Genomic DNA, 16,589 nt, shown 5'->3' with positions numbered 1-16,589 from the left:
TATAAAATAAATTACTATGCTGGCTAGACAAATTGCACAAGACTGACAAAAAGGTAGCAGGCTAGCAAAAATATTTGAGCCCTTTCATTGTTGTCGCTTTTGGTATTTAATATAAACTGCTAAAATTTGATCTATTAAATAAAATCCATTTTAATTTGACGTTACACACGGCAACACCGTATTGGATCAATAAATGCTTCTTTCATGGTCTTCTGTGTATTCTATGATCAGTTTTGTTTTACGGTTTTGTGAACCACGACCGAGCGTTCGAGAATAACCTTAACATTTAAAAAGCTTTGTTCCTAATATTGATAATCATGTAAGAGAAATGTGCGTTGGGCTATTTGTACGGTACACAGGCTTGTAACGCAATGTTTATCGCCCACAAACGTAGAGTTATCGTCTCTTAAATTAGAACTACGATCATCTGGCTATATCGTTGACATGGATTATTGCTGCATGAAGCGCACTCAAATAAATGTCTACATCTAAATGTGCTATATTAAATGAAACGCTCCAAATTATTGCTCACCATAGTTGCAAAGTCGTGGGCAAACCAAGCAAGATGGTACCGGAAACTAACAAAGATATTTGATTAAACTTATTGCGTGAGACTCAGCTTCATTTGTTAATGTCAGTAAATGAAAGAACAATAAGTAGGCTCTACTTATATCCCTTCTATGGATCAAACTGATGAATCGACAATATGACGTTTAAACCACTTACAAGTGTTTTCACAAATTGAAAGGAATGATCGTAGCCTATCAACTGTCGCAGTGAGAAAACAAACACTTTGTAAAGAATAGAAAATCAAACATATTCTATTGTGAATGCTTGAGAACAAAAATAAAGAAACGAAAACAATTAGCAACCCGCCAACGTTTGCCATAACAATGATACACAGCTTATATCTACAATAGAATTTACATAATATGAGCCAAAAACCTGGTCAATGAACTGCTGTGATGCATCGATTACAAAAAAACGAGACAATCTAATGACCATTACAATAGCGTGACGACCATAAACTCGACAACAACGATTGGTGATAAGAAATTAGGTCTCTGGTCCCAAAGAAAGCAATTCTCAATCTGCAACAGATTTATGAGGTAATATTGGAAAAGTGATGTCTAATTGGTCAGTAGGGGGGCATTAAGACAACGAACCGTAAGCTATTTCCCCAGGTTTAATACTGAATATAAAACAAATATAACTGCATAGACACTGGGAGCTAACTGGCTTTTGAGCTCCATGGCAAAAGCTACCAACTACACAAGCTAGTGAAATCATCTCCACATTGTTTAAAGTATAAAACCATAAGTCTATGAAATCACAAAGACATTGAACTAAAATTCAACAAGTGAGTATATTATGACGAAACTAGTTTTCTAACTGTAACCAGCCACTGTGCTCCAAAAAATTTAATATTGTCCGACGGTGCGTTTTATCAAATTCTGCTGGGAAGCGTAGCTTGACTGGCGTACCATGCTGTCTGTTCACATAATCCTAAAAAAACACAACATAAATTAACTTCAAGCGCATATCTCTACTTTTACCACAATCTAAAAATACAATAAGAGAATAAATGTTACTCAATCGTCACATTTCAGATTGATAGTGCATTTATATCACTACCTAGAAATAGCCTAAAATTATCTCAGGCATAATTTTTACAAGCTTTTATACTCCACCAATTACAGAGTTTAGTGAGTCAAATAGGAAGTTACAAGTTTCAAAACCATGGCAACCAATAAGAAAAAAGATGCTACTAAGGTCTTGCTAAGCGCTTATGTTTATTATTTTCCGGTTCACTTTTTGATTGACAAGACCCCAGCCCTGATGAAAGCAGAATTTCGCACAAACTGATATTCTGAAAGCGCATTGGCTTTGTATTGCACTAAGAGAATTGCGGTGCCAAGCAAACCTTTAGCCAAACGAAAACCAAAAATGTCTAAGCAGAATAATCCCAAAAAGACTCTTCTCTGACTAAAGATAAGATTTGAGGATGCTGTTCATAACAGAGAGAATATTGTAGAGGAAAACTTAGTACTTTTTGTACGAATCTGCCACATTATCCAAATGCAACCAAGTGTTTCCTGCTAAACATTCAAAGCATTCAGCATCATAACCAATGGCTGACAAAATCCATCCTACGGACTGAGTATCAGTGTTACTACGCTGCCACGCTACTTATTATACCACGCTGACCTTGAGTATGCTGGTCTTTATTGTAACATAGCTTGCAGTCTTCATGCCTATTCTTCTGCAGAAGCGCTTTTCATTCTCAGAGAGAATGTCACGGAGATGACAACCATTTGTTGGTGAGCGCAGGTTGTGGAGAGGTTTTTCCGTGAGTACGTCTTTAACTGGTGCCAGTTTTGGAAGAGACACAGGATTACTCCGTTTTCTGAAACAAACTAAGAATATAATTTCTGAGGTGAGTTTCTGCTGCTTTTTAGGGCAGCCTTTTCAGACCAGAGTACCTTTCCCTATAGTGGCGTTCACATAGAGGTAGCAATCGAATAGAGGCTGTATTTTTCAAAATAGTCCACCAGAATTTTGCGAAGATAAATTTAACCTGTTTATCGGCGATGTGAATATTTGCACTATATTTTGCACTCTCCTTCGAGCGGAGTGACATTAACTCTTTCCAATAACTTACCCCTAACTTGTCAACGACCTCTAAATAAATATGTATTGGGAAGCCAAGAAATATATTTACCAATGTTGCATAAAAGCCCATTGCACTCATTAATATGTGTGCTACAGCTTGCAGCCAAAACTGGCTTTTTACGTGCAATAAAAGTGGAGTTATGAGCGTTGATCAATTGTAAGCCGTGTTAAGACAACTGCAAGGATGCTATCAAATAATATGCTATAAATCTGAAAATTTATGAGTTATATAATAATAATCTATCAAATGCTACAAATATATATTCAAGAACACAATTGACATGAACGAACCCTACTTATAATACATGCAGGAACATAAATTAACATTTTTGAAATGAAAATATTTGTATCATTTGCTCGGCCAGTTGCATTCTGTTGTTTTCAATGGAACGAACATCGTCTGACTGTTCAATACCTCCCATAATTTCTTCTGACCTCAACTCCTCTTCTGCACTGCCGAACTAGTTGATATTAACATTGAAACACTTATTTGAGCAGAGCTAAACTTTTACGCATTGCATTTCGCACAAACTTTTAGTCAGATGGGCGCTAAGCAGTCTTTAGCCTAAAACTAGTTGTTCATGTACCATCGTAAATTTAAACTGTTTTCACATACTTTAAAGTATCAATACCGCATTAAACGAAAAACTACAAGCCTGACACAGTTACTAATTATTTCTTTGTGCATTTCAAAGTTTTAATGAAAAGATGAAAAGCTTCAGAGTTGGAAAACGGATTTCGATACAAAGAGAAACAACGGAAGACTTAAATGTTATTGATGTAACCAAGTCATTATTAGTACCATTTTGTGGACACTTCTGCTGATTACTTGCTATTACGGGTTCAAATAAAGGTGGCGTTCAATTACTGGTTTTACAGCATATGCAGTTATAAATCTTCAGCAAAGCAGAAACACTATGTATTATTGTACTTCATTTTTGTTAATTGTTATTGCTTCTTTGATAAGAGGTAAATTAGTCTTTCTATTTAGCACCTTTTCATATTACAAATAAATTTGTTATGCATGTATGTTGATATCAATGACATGGCATACAAGTACATAGAAGTTGTTTACTCAATACTGCACTGACAAGACAACTCCAATATTTAATTTGAGATCTTTTTACATGGGATAAATAATTCTAAAATCCTTATATATACTTTAATAATCTATATACTTTTATAATGCAATTTGATAATTATATACTTTATATCTATAACTAGAAATTCCACTGTCATACAGCCCACGACCAAAGTGATATTGGAAAAAAAGAAAGGGTACTGATGGTTGAGAAATGCAAAATTAGCAGTCAAATGGCACTGCAGTGCAATAGGATAACTGCAATGGTAGCTGTAATGTAATGGGTGTGGGTGTTATTATATACAACAAACAGCAATAATGAAAGGAAAATATTATATGTTTATATCTCTCCCCCTACAATAGGAGAAATGCAATATTGGCCAATATTAGAAGTAAAATGCACTGACATTATTAGAATAATCAATATTATTAATATAGTAATAATATAAAACCAATGCACAATTTTGTTTACATTTAAAAACGTCATAGTTAGCGATATCAAGAAGTTGTGATATTTATATAGATTTTTAGAAAATCTGTACTGCGTAGTCATTGTTCTGTAGTCATCCAAACTTATAATTAAATATCGTAATAATCTCATAAGAATCGTTAGAAAAAATATCGTCATTTCCTTTACTTACACTGCGTTGGACATCAGTTAGAATACCAAAGTACTCAAGTGTCTAAAATGTCGGTTTGAAATCGGCAAAAATGAAACGATTTCAGTACTCCTACGTTAATTACAGAAACCATCGGCAATGCCATAGACTGGTGAAATGTGCACGTTATTTTTTCGCGAAATGCGCACGACTTGATCGTTCTATTCTCTGTCGCCCGGCGTTTCAATTTCCGGTCTTAACTTTTATTAAACCGAGCTTTTCAAGCGTTTTGTGACGATTTTCGTCCTAATAAATCTATCTATTTGTGTATAATCCGATCAGATGGGTAAATTTTAAGAGAATTTCGATAATTTACAAAGACTTGGTAACATATTTAAATAGGCTTATATGTGTTTTGTATCGTTATTATACTTTAACTAATCTACAAAACGATGGTTAAATTTGTTGATGAAATTTCGAGACAAGGGTTCGTCTCATTGTTGATGAATAATTTTCGTAAGTTGTGTGCACATGCATTTATCATAAAAACTCTCATACTTCGCTTCCGCTCGTTTGTTCGTGGGATTATATATACTAACATCTAAACGTAATATTTAATGGTCAAGTAGGTAAGCGGTTAGGTAAGTTAGTGGTGCAAGTAGTTACAGCATTAAAACTTTGAAATTGCAGATTACCTCTTCTCCGGAATGGGACAGTGAGGAGTCATGTCATTGTCTTCTGTTACAGCAGGTAGATTGTTCGGGGTTGAGTGAGATCGTTTAGATATAGGTGTGCTTGGAGAGGTTTTTGGAGTATGCGACTCCGTCGTTGATGAGTTGGACGAAGCAGCTAATTTTTTATCTTTTTTCGCTAAATCTCTATTTCTCTCCCTACGACTAGCCTCTCGCTCAAACTCCTCCGCATCTAAAATGACAACAAGACCACAGGTGCAGAAGTGATTCAAGCGACTACGCCTTGTACCTAAGGCCTATTATAGCCAATACTCAAGGAGTTTTCTAACTTACTTTTAAATGTCACAAGATACATGTAATGGTCTTTGAACTCTATGGCAGTTACAATTAGAACCATATCGGACATAGATTCGAAAGCTCAAAAACAGCACAAATAGTCAATAAAATTGCCTACCTTCTAATGTGGTGATTCCATTTTTCCTATATTTTATAAGCTCTTTTATTCGTGATTTGAGTTGTTTTTCTCCTATAACAGACACGCATAGCAACACTGTAACAGTTCACGCGAAACAGTTGTACAAATTATGGAGATATTGAGTAGAAAATTTGCGCTATCCACAGAGCAAATGAAACCTAGTGCAAACACTAGCGATGTGACATCCAGGGCTTGCAACAGAGTCACAATATCACAGATTAATAAAGGTTTCCTACAGGGCAAATAACACAGGAGTCAACTGCAATGGTAATGTCTTTGGGTGAATGACTTTAGCTGCTAGATATGGATGCTATGAGCAATAATAAAGCCTTGAAGATCTCAGCACGATGAGGTACATGTCTGATCTTCAGACCCCAAAGGCGTATCTCACTAATTTGTAGGAGACTATAGCAGTTTTTGTCTAGAGTGAAATAGCCCAGATTATGTGAAATCAAATCAGGTAGGTCTATTGACAGTGAATGAAAGCATGTGTGTCAGACAGTGTATCTTGCAATCTGTGACCGAATATTTTTATAAATACATGTTTATGGGCTAAGATAATGAAAAACATGCTCCGTTTATGTCATATGTTTTATTGGATTCACTCGTGGCTGAACGTCAAATAAAGTAATGACTTTTGAGTCAGTCGCGTACCATTAAGAGAGTCGTGGAGAAGTTAACTCCAAATTTATGAATACGTATAGCACTAAACTAATACTTGTGATGTAGCCAAATAAATGATAGATATTTTTTATATCTGATCACACATTCCCCTGGTGACCCCCTATAAGGAATCTGAAACAACTCGATATTAATCAAAGAAAAATTACAAAATATCTAATTATATATTTTTGTTCAATTAGAATCGGAAAGCTCATTTAACACGACTACTTTTTACACAGATTAGTGCGCCAACAGTACATAGCTGGTGGCTGAGTAGACCAATTTAGCTTTTTAAAACCTCACAAGTTATTTACCATTATTTAGGTCACTCACAACTATTAAGTGAACTGTTATATTAACTGGTAAGCTAGAATTGCAAATTACATAATTGAATCTTTATCCTGATGGTAATCAATTAAGTACTTGTACTAAGTGATTGGCTATCATTGCTTCTCTAACTGATCAGTGATCTACCTATTTCTGCTGTATACTTGCGGCACTCTAAAACTCTTTTGGATACACCAAATCCCTATGGCCCAATAGAGGTACATGAAAAACAGCCAATCCCATATGCTATATAAATTTGTACACTTCCACCATTGTATAGTTTTTGATACACAACCAATATCATACACTATATTTGTGCAATTCCACCACTGAAGTTCTTTGATACACAACCAATCCCAAACACTATAATTGTGCACTTCCAGCTCCATAAATTTTCTCTGTAGTAGAGCTAATCCTATACACTAGACTTGTACACTCACAGTCTAACAAACTTACTTTGTAAACTGTTGAAGAACCGTTCATGCTCATGTAGAGTCATGAATGGACAAAATCTTTTCATCTTTTCCTGAAAGTCTTTATATTCTCTTACACCCTTTTTCTTGGCACCGGCATGACCTTTCCGAAAAGAAGACGTGTAGATGCTAACTAGGTTATAGTCTCGGGCAACTTTCTTACGCAGCCTCCTCTCTTCAAGACGCAACCTGAGAGGCATAGTGAATATGATGCAGTCATAGTACAAAACAATGACCAAGAGAGAGCAACTACGACTGACAGTAGGACTACGGAATAGTTATCATCTTCAGCCAATCAAAGCAAATTTTGACAAACCTGAAAGGAGGCTTAGCACAGAATATTAATAACTTTATACAGTGCACCAATGGGTTACAACATCCCTTTTTTACAGTTTTTTTCACCTTACGATGTGAAACTGGATGTTCTTTTCGCTCCCTCCATATGGCATTTTTTCCGCTACACGACATCAACAAAAAAGTCTAAAAATTCAAATTTGGCAGTCGGCGTGCTGAAGATGCCAGAATAACGAAGATGCTGATATGCTATTCGCTGAAATCTGCTCACAACGTCTGAAAGAGATACAATGCTCGTTGCAGTTCAGCATTATTCGTTATAAGTTATAGGAAAACGAAATCAGAAACCGGTAATAAAGATTAAGATGGCGAAAAAATTGAAGTTTAGTAAAATTTAAACTAGCTCTCAGCTGTGTGTGCGTGGGTGTGGTAAGCTAAATTCATGTATGTAAATTCAAAGTTTATGTTATGCGTCTATCTCGAAGGTAAGATCTCCATATGGTACGTTCTGTACATAGTAATGTTACATTTCATTGCAGATAATAGCCACTATGCACTAAAGTTACTGTAGGTATGGTACCTAGAGTTACTAAGGTTTATATAATATTTTGTTAATAATTTTTAATATGTACAGTACATAGGGGGTGTTTGCATTAGATAATTACTACAGGTTTCTATATCCTTCTATACAAAAATTTTCACCTTAGGATGCCAACACCGGAATGAATTAATGTCGTAGGGTGAGGTGCACTGTACAGTAATAACTTCCTCATGTTTGAATTATAGAGTTGCCTCCCTTTGTCTGCCCCTTATTACAATGGGAAGCTGAAATGCTGCTGACCACCCATTTTAATGAGTATGCAATACTTCGTATCTGCATACATACTAGAAAATGGAAAAAAATTACTTTGTCTTCATATTTGTAGTGTAGCCAAAAATAGAAATTGTGCATCCAGGGGCAGTTTTCTAGCATTTTATCAATGTTAAAAAAGCAAAAATTTAATATTAAAAATTTCCACTTTGGAGCTATTGCAATAGCGTTACACCGCACCTTGTATTGATAGACAGTAGCATCCGACAAATTTTACCTACAGCGCTGCTCTGGCTCAAGTGTGCCTACCACTGATTAGGCCTGTTGCATGAGAAGAATTGTTGGTAAAGATACCGAATGCTTTATTTTCATACTACACCCATTTCATAAGATTTACGGAAGCGCGATTTTATCACAAGCTAGCGTTGTAATCGCACTTTTTTGAGCTCACTTTTCTCGACGTTCAGCCTATTAACCATCCTGTAACAAGCTACGAGCAATGTTAAATAGCTTATCTACCTTTTTATAAAAGACAGATTATTTTGAAGGCTGAATTTAGATAATAATCGGTTTTAACACACCCATCTCTATCATTCTAAATCAGACTAAACATCCTCAATTTCCGTCTCTAAAAAGCTAGACTACGTCATATATTTATGAGCGGAGCTTGTTGTGACGATTGTCGTTTGTGAGACCGACATTAAAACGCTGTAAAAAAGCCTTCATAACTTTGAAGGTTAGTGAACCAATCTTTATTGTGAGTGCAAAATCGGAATCAATGTGTCTGATTTACCTAGAATAAACGATTAAAGCTATTTGTGACAGTTATGGTTTAAGATCTACTTAAAAGCAGTAACAATATTGAGTTATTGTAAAGAAACCCTACAACAAGACGCCATCCCATCAATTCGTTCATGATCCACTGTGCCATCTAGTGTAAGGTTTCACACACTCACTGATCTAAATACGTAGGATGACAAGCCCATTAAACTGTGGTCATGTTCACAATTGTAGTAGGTTATACGACTAGTTCCTACGACTAGCTATAAATTGAACAGATGCCAAGCCTCAGCGTGGAAACAGATACCAACGCTTCACCAGATCAATTAATTACACCAAAGCACACATATTGACATTACCACCTTACTAACAACACCAACCGTACAATACTAGCTAGCTCAATGATAGCTCCAGCACTGGCTACAAGCCGTAGCGGGAATAAAGAAACTAGCATCCTCCCCATGAACAGCAAGGGATGATTAAGACTCCACCAATGATGGCACAGTCTATGCAACTCAAGTGGCACCTGTACCCATTACCCGGTGTCACCACTATCATCAGTCAATGAGATCACCTACACCTGATACTGCAGACCACTTGTCAAGTGTCACCATGGTCGAGAATTCTTCAGGTGTAGGAGAGTAAACCAAAATACAGCCATGAAAGCACAACTCCTTAAAATGTCACTAGTAATACCAAGTTGCACTCGAACCAAAATGAAAAAAATACAAAGTTCAGTTAATTTTCATTTAAAGATTGAAAAGACAAGGCTCACTGAAGCCAATAGCCTTAAGGATTCTCTCATACCAGCAGCATTTAAAGGAAATATGCTACAGGTGGCAACCGTGAATCTCATTCTGATGCATATGTGAAAGTAGTTATAAGCACTATCTTTATCCATCGTAATATATTCAAATGATAAGATTCTTATAACATTTGCCAGGTATGTATAAAGTAACTGTCATCAAATAACTCCAAACCTCATGTTGTCAAAGTTTCGTCCGTCCTTCCGTGTATATTACAACATCATTTTATTGATCCAATTGAATGGGTTAATACCGCAACAAATACATTTTGATGTCTATTACTACAAAATTTAGGAATTTCTGGTTGTTGCTATTACAGCAAATTGTGTTATGTTACTATGTTATTATGTTACTATTGTAATAAGTTGGGAGTTGGTCAAATTCATTGCTTTTATGACTGCCTTGATTTCTTAATTAATGATAGGGCCTATTTAGACTTTATGTTACGAAAACAAATGTGGAATTTCCATTTTAGCCTGACACTATGTAAACACCCAAAACTGGCAAATATTCTAACTGTATAGACTCATCAGAACTATCGTGTGATCGGCAGTGGTAAGCGGCTGACATTTGAGCGCGTCACTGAGCAGAAATTAGAGATATCTGCTTAAGCTTAAAAATAAAAAATAACAGTTATGGCAAGTCACAAAATACTTCATTTACAAATTTGAAATAATTCGCAATTTTTACTCAAAGTAACAAAATAGGTAAAAGATTTTCAAAGCTTCTAGCAAGCCCTGACATCGATGCAGAGACAGAAGAAAGGCTAATTAGCGGCTACTGCGACTTCAACTGTTAGACAAGCCTACTAGGATAGTTTAAAGCCTGACAACCTAAATCGTTTAAACACTGGGACCTTGCTAAGACCTTTCGAGTTGACAATGGCAACAGCCACCGGCTACATTCAGGCTCGAGTGCATGCGGTAGCAATGGAGGCTAGCTATTGAATATCTGACAACTAGTTAGGCCTGCCATACCCGAGACATTGAGAGTAAGCATGGCACTCATTAGCCAGAGAGATGTTAGTCATGACTCACCTATACATGCTGACTAGAGAGAGTTTGTACGCCATGTCTACCTCCTCGTCGGCGTGGTGTATAATAGCACCTGACAGCATAGACTCTGCATCATTATCCCATTCCCGCTCAAAGTCATCTCTGAGCGGAAGAAATCCAAGTTCCCTAGCTTCAGGTATTGTCAAATTGATAGGAGGGAGCGGAACAGTGAGGGTTGGACTAAGAGGACCTTGAACTGGACCGGTGTGGTCGGTAACCTTATATTTCCTAGATTTAAGCTGCGAACCTGAGCCGATTGTACCAGATATGTAGTGACTGTCGTGGTGTTCCTTCACCTCTACAAAAATATTGTATGCTTTGCAATTGTCGGATATAATCAGCGACCACCTGGTCAGTCTATGGTCGAAGATGAAGCTAGGACAAACAATGAGGCCTCCCAAGGGGCACTCGACCACAAGCCTATGTCCAATGCATAAAATAGAAGGCACTGAACTATCATATCCACAAATGTTACGGAGAATGCTCAGGGTCCCTCCAACTGACAGGCCCCTAGCTGTACTATCACCTAGGAAAATCTAACATGAAGTGGACTATCGACAAACTTTAAATGCATCGTCGAAATGGCAGGGATCTATTCTTATTGTAAATATTATACTTGCAGTCGATATGCCATAGTTTGTTTTCAATCGTAATAGCATAATGTTGTTACTTTTACTATTACATTCTGCTACCGAAAATTCGGTATTACATTGGTGATTGTGAGCGACAATGGTAAGAGGAGTTTTTAAACTAAAACGCGATAGCACCTTTTTTCTCTCACTATTAGTGTACCATGTCATTCTTGGACCAAACCAGATGGCTGCCTGGTCCCAGGAGCATTCCTGAAAACCGTTCATACATTTTAGCTAAATGGCTTACCAGCAAGCGCACCATGTAACAGAGGGTTTCAACTATTGACTCTCTTGTAATGGCAACCTTACACCAGTTTTCTAACAAAGATGCTACATCATCACCTGTTATGGTTGCATTCTGTTGACGCACATTTGTACAGTGCAAATCATTAATTGTCACATCACTGTCCATGCAATAGCTTTTAAATCAAGCTACTTGCAGACATTTCAGCTAACATAGCAAATAGAGAGACTCCTGTCCAAAGATATATAGTTAATTCAACATGTCAAGGGCTAAAGTATCAGATTTGTTAAAGAACAGGGGCTAAAGTATCAGATTTGTTAAAGAACAGGGGCTAAAGTATCAGATTTGTTAAAGAACAGGGGCTAAAGTATCAGATTTGTTAAAGAACAGGGGCTAAAGCATCAGATTTGTTAAAGAACAGGGGCTAAAGCATCAGATTTGTTAAAGAACAGGGACTAAAATATTATATTTGTTGAATAACAGGACCCAAAGCATCAGATTTGCTGAAGAAGAGGAATGCACTGAAACAAGCAGACAGAAGAACATGCAATGCTATAGTCAATCTAATAACATTCTCTACATAATAATAGGGCTTTATTTAAATTCTATCAGGGACCGCTAGAAATGCTACTAGTACCAATTGAGTTAAAGGTTCAAGACAGCCAGTTACCATTTATCAAAGCAAATCATTTGCCACTACTTGGCAGGAAACTGGTTGAAAGGAATGAAGCAAGAGATTGATGAATATGAAGCTATGATGTGTCGGTAGTCACCATGGCGATCACTATTCTCATCACGCCTTCCGTTTCCTGAATTTGTTGAAATTTTATGCGCCGTTACCTTTAACTCGCAAAAAATTTTATTATAATATAGTTCATCATAAGTATTTCATCAGGAATACTGTGAAAAGAAACTGGTCACCTGCTAGCTAACATAACATAAAGAGTTTTTGGTATGATCGAATACTCAACCTATTCTTGTCGAGAGAGCGAGAAAACGGGTATCCTTCTGTCAAAAGTTAAGCCTCCAACACAAAACCAGCAAGTTAAATTACCAAAACTATTCCATTAACCCAAAATGCCATCATGAATGACATAATAGCGAATTTTAACATGATAATCTTTTCCAGTCACCCATAGGAAAAGTGTGTATCAAATTTGTTATGCTTCCGTGACGCATATTCAGCCAATCACATGATCTCAGGTATTTCATGAATGGCACAGCCAATGCGCCAAAAGTATACTTGGAATGACTGATAAGGAATGGACAGCATAAAAAAGGCTAAATGGTTTACGAGGTACGCTGTAGCCATATCTAGTAGGTACACTGTAGCCATATCTAGTAAGTGCACTGTAGCCATATCAAGTAGGTACACTGTAGTCATATCTAGTAGGTACACTGTAGCCATATCGAGTAGGTACATTGTAGCCATATCTAGTAGATACGCTTTATCCATATCTAGTGGGTACGCTTTATCCATATCTAGTAGGTACGCTATAGTTATCTCCAGTAGATATGCTGTAGCCATATCTAGTAGGTACACTGTAGCCATCTCTAGTAGGTACACTGTAGCCATATCTAGTAGGTACACTGTAGCCATATCTAGTAGGTACACTGTAGCCATATCAAGTAGGTACACTGTAGCCATATCTAGTAGGTACACTGTAGCCATATCTAGTAGGTACACTGTAGCCATATCTAGTAGGTACACTGTAGCCATATCTAGTAGGTACGCTTTATCCATATCTAGTAGGTACACTGTAGCCATATCTAGTAGGTACACTGTAGCCATATCTAGTAGGTACACTGCAGCCATATCTAGTAGATACACTGCAGCCATATCTAGTAGATACACTGTAGCCATATCTAGTAGGTACACTGCAGCCATATCTAGTAGGTACACTGCAGCCATATCTAGTAGATACACTGCAGCCATATCTAGTAGATACACTGTAGCCATATCTAGTAGGTACACTGCAGCCATATCTAGTTGGTACACTGTAGCCATATCATGCAGGTTTATTATTGTCCTTTAAACCACCTAGAAGCATTGGAAGACCTTTTCTTGTAGTCTCAAGTTTGGATCTAGCCAAGTAGTTTGTGACTGGCTACAGTGAGCTTAACGTTGCATCAAATGCTTCCGCAAGTTGTCCTTACCAAAGCTATACAACTGCTGTAAATGACTATATGAAATAGGAACTATCCAGATTAAAAATGGCCACAAAAGACCCCATTTAAATTATCCCCATCCACTAATGTGATATTTTACATTTTGGGCCAAGCAACATCTATTCATACCTTCTGAGGATTTATTGTCGAGGCGGTAAGAGATGGCCTCCCAGTTACCTAGACCGTACTGTTCTATACTTTCTAAGAGTGTCAACTCCTCTTTGCCTGTCCAATTTACAGCATCCGTGGTGTGAAATAAAGGCTGGAATCCATCATTCTAGAAAAGCTAGCATATATATGATTGTGATTCCCACAAACGCATTGGCAAGCAATAACAGTGAGGCATGCTTTGCAATTTCAATGGCCAGATAAGGAAGATAAGCAGGTCAATGAATAGCCCAGCCACTAGTATTTCATTACGAGCTAGTTTGCATAATGCTATGGCTTATCCTCTAACGCTACTAGCTACTACATGGTTACGAGCTGGAATAACAATTGCTGGCTGGCATATAGGAGAGCCAGTATAGACTCACTACTGCCAGTCACACACCTGTCTAGCTATTCAAATGGCATTGGTCTTCCTAGGCCCATGGGTTACTGGCAATTAGGTGGAGTAAACCGCCTACACCCACAGACTGCATTAAAGAAAAGCTGGATCTTGTCTATAAGTAACTCTGGGCATGGCTATCATATACAAATGTATAAGTTTGATGAGTCCCTGTCTGAATTATACAGTCTCCATACCATAGCTTCTGGAGACTTCAACTTCAGACAAGACAAACTCACAAACAAATATGAAATTTTATGTCAAGCCAATAGTTTGCCAATGTTTTTGAGCTTTAGCACTAAGCGAATGTCTCGGATCCGTTTAAGGTTCAACACTCATCTTCACTACAATTTGAAAAACAAGCCTAGGATTACAATGTAGCAGTCTGAATGGCTGCTATCTCCAATAAAGCAAGCCAGTCCAAATCATAATCTCCCTCCTTGTGCCTTTGTCATAGGTCATGAGTGAGTGTGTCAAATGTATGGCCAGCCACCGCAGCTGGATAACATCGTAAAGAACTACTGCTTACTAGGCCATGCGTAAAATCTATAGCCGCCACCGCCTATGATAGAGGATGCTGGCTTACACTGAAAGGTTATAACGCAAGGCTTTGCTTCAGTGATAATAGAGCCCTAGTACTAACCAGTGGTTGATATTCATGATCTGCCTTATGCGCTCCAGACTCTGCCCCGCATGAAAAGCACTACAACAAAAAGCGGTTGATCAATATGTTAGTAGTCCTCACAAAGGCTTCAATTAGCGAAAGCAAGATTATGGAAATAGGAGTACTGTTTGCAGCCACAGAATAATGCCAGCTGCAACAACGTATTGGCAACAAGGGTGCAAAGATATTGCGTGCGTCTACCATTTGACGACAAGTAACGCATAACGTAACCATTCAACAAACTGCTGATTACATAGTCGATGTAAAAAGAAACTTGTGAGAAGAGTGCAAATTGAGAAGCATTTGAACAAAATATTGGCATAACAGTTGTTCATCTCAAAATTATTTCACAACTTCTAGTCAAAGTATAGTTGTAATATGATCACTTAGGTAGATCCCAACTGAGAGCAGCATTTGGCACAGTATCTAGTCTTTGTGGGCTAGAATAAGTAAAATCGTTCCAGCATGTGTGATCACTTTGGAGAAAGACATTACCGATCATAGGACTGAATTATGGCACAACGTAGACAGGCGTGTAATCGGTGGCACATATATACCCTAAAGATAACTTAGGAAATATGTACAAAAGCACATCGCAAGCTCGTCGTGATCAAATTCAATAATAAAAATGGCGCTGAAACACTGCGCTTCTTCACTACGGCTATACAACGTCTTGGTGAGTATAGTACTGTTAGTGTATGAAGCAAAAATGTCAGGGCAAGCACGGCACCTAAATAAAAAATTGTTCGTAAGTAGTACTGGCAGCAGAAGTTATTCTTACCTCCAAACAGAGTTCGTAATCGATACAAATGTTACACTTGATTCGCAAACCAGTAATAGAAGTTTGGCAATACACACATACGTAATCCATTGTGCGTTTTGAACGTTTATTTCATCTTAAAACTTGGAGAATAGTCAGCTAGCAGATAACAACGGAAGAGGATTTCGAATTAAATTACAAATGTACTACACTTTTCTTTCTTCGTCGTGACGTTCAAATACCCACAATGCAGCCTAAATAAGCGTGAGTTTCTCGTGAACCAATCAAACATCGGAATCCCGTAAGGCCTGTGGTTAAATAGATCGGCTACACACAAATCGTTAAACGCGCTCTTCCAATTTGATTGGAGCGCAGCAACGTTTGAAACGATAACTCCCATCGAGGACACACTATTCGATGGGCGAAAGAGAGAGGGAGAGGGAGAGGGAGAGAGAGGGAGAATACACATACACACAGCTTAGGTATAAAAACAGATATATTTTTTCATATTATTCTAAAAAGGTGATAGCATGTGATGGTATTATTCGTTGCAAAGCACAACTTAGCTTGTTCCATTCTGGTGTTCTGGTAAACATAGTTTACCTAACCATAGTAAACATAGTAATGTTTCACATTCTGGGATCATCTTCCTTTTAGCGATCCAAGTTCCATAAGTTCAAATTTTTACTCAAGTTATCAAGATACTCAAGATATGATTTTTATGACATACTGTTCAAAATGGTTTACAAAAATCAAGGTTTTCACAAAAAAATGATGTTGGCTAGTTTATCCACACAAAAAACGAGTTTTATGTGGATAAACTAGTTTTTCTCAAAAAACTAAA

General features: G+C 37.4%; 1 protein-coding gene across 1 annotated transcript; it reads right to left on the bottom strand.

Annotated features, from left to right (window-relative positions):
* Nucleotides 1-803: 803 nt before the first annotated feature.
* LOC137399764 (transcriptional adapter 2-beta-like) lies at nt 804-15,983 on the bottom strand. The gene is made up of 9 exons (XM_068085983.1): nt 15,767-15,983; nt 14,965-15,024; nt 13,904-14,051; nt 10,712-11,027; nt 6,967-7,172; nt 5,500-5,571; nt 5,049-5,277; nt 2,209-2,407; nt 804-1,506 (listed from the first exon to the last, which is right to left on the bottom strand). The coding sequence occupies exons 1-9, from the start codon at nt 15,854-15,856 to the stop codon at nt 1,381-1,383; spliced, it is 1,446 nt and encodes a 481-aa protein (XP_067942084.1). The 5' UTR covers nt 15,857-15,983; the 3' UTR covers nt 804-1,380.
* Between the last annotated feature and the right edge of the window lie 606 nt (nt 15,984-16,589).

Source organism: Watersipora subatra, chromosome 7 (assembly GCF_963576615.1).
Source record: "Watersipora subatra chromosome 7, tzWatSuba1.1, whole genome shotgun sequence".
In the NCBI taxonomy this organism is placed as follows: Eukaryota; Metazoa; Bryozoa; class Gymnolaemata; order Cheilostomatida; family Watersiporidae; genus Watersipora; species Watersipora subatra.
This window is presented reverse-complemented; position numbering and strand designations above follow the sequence as displayed.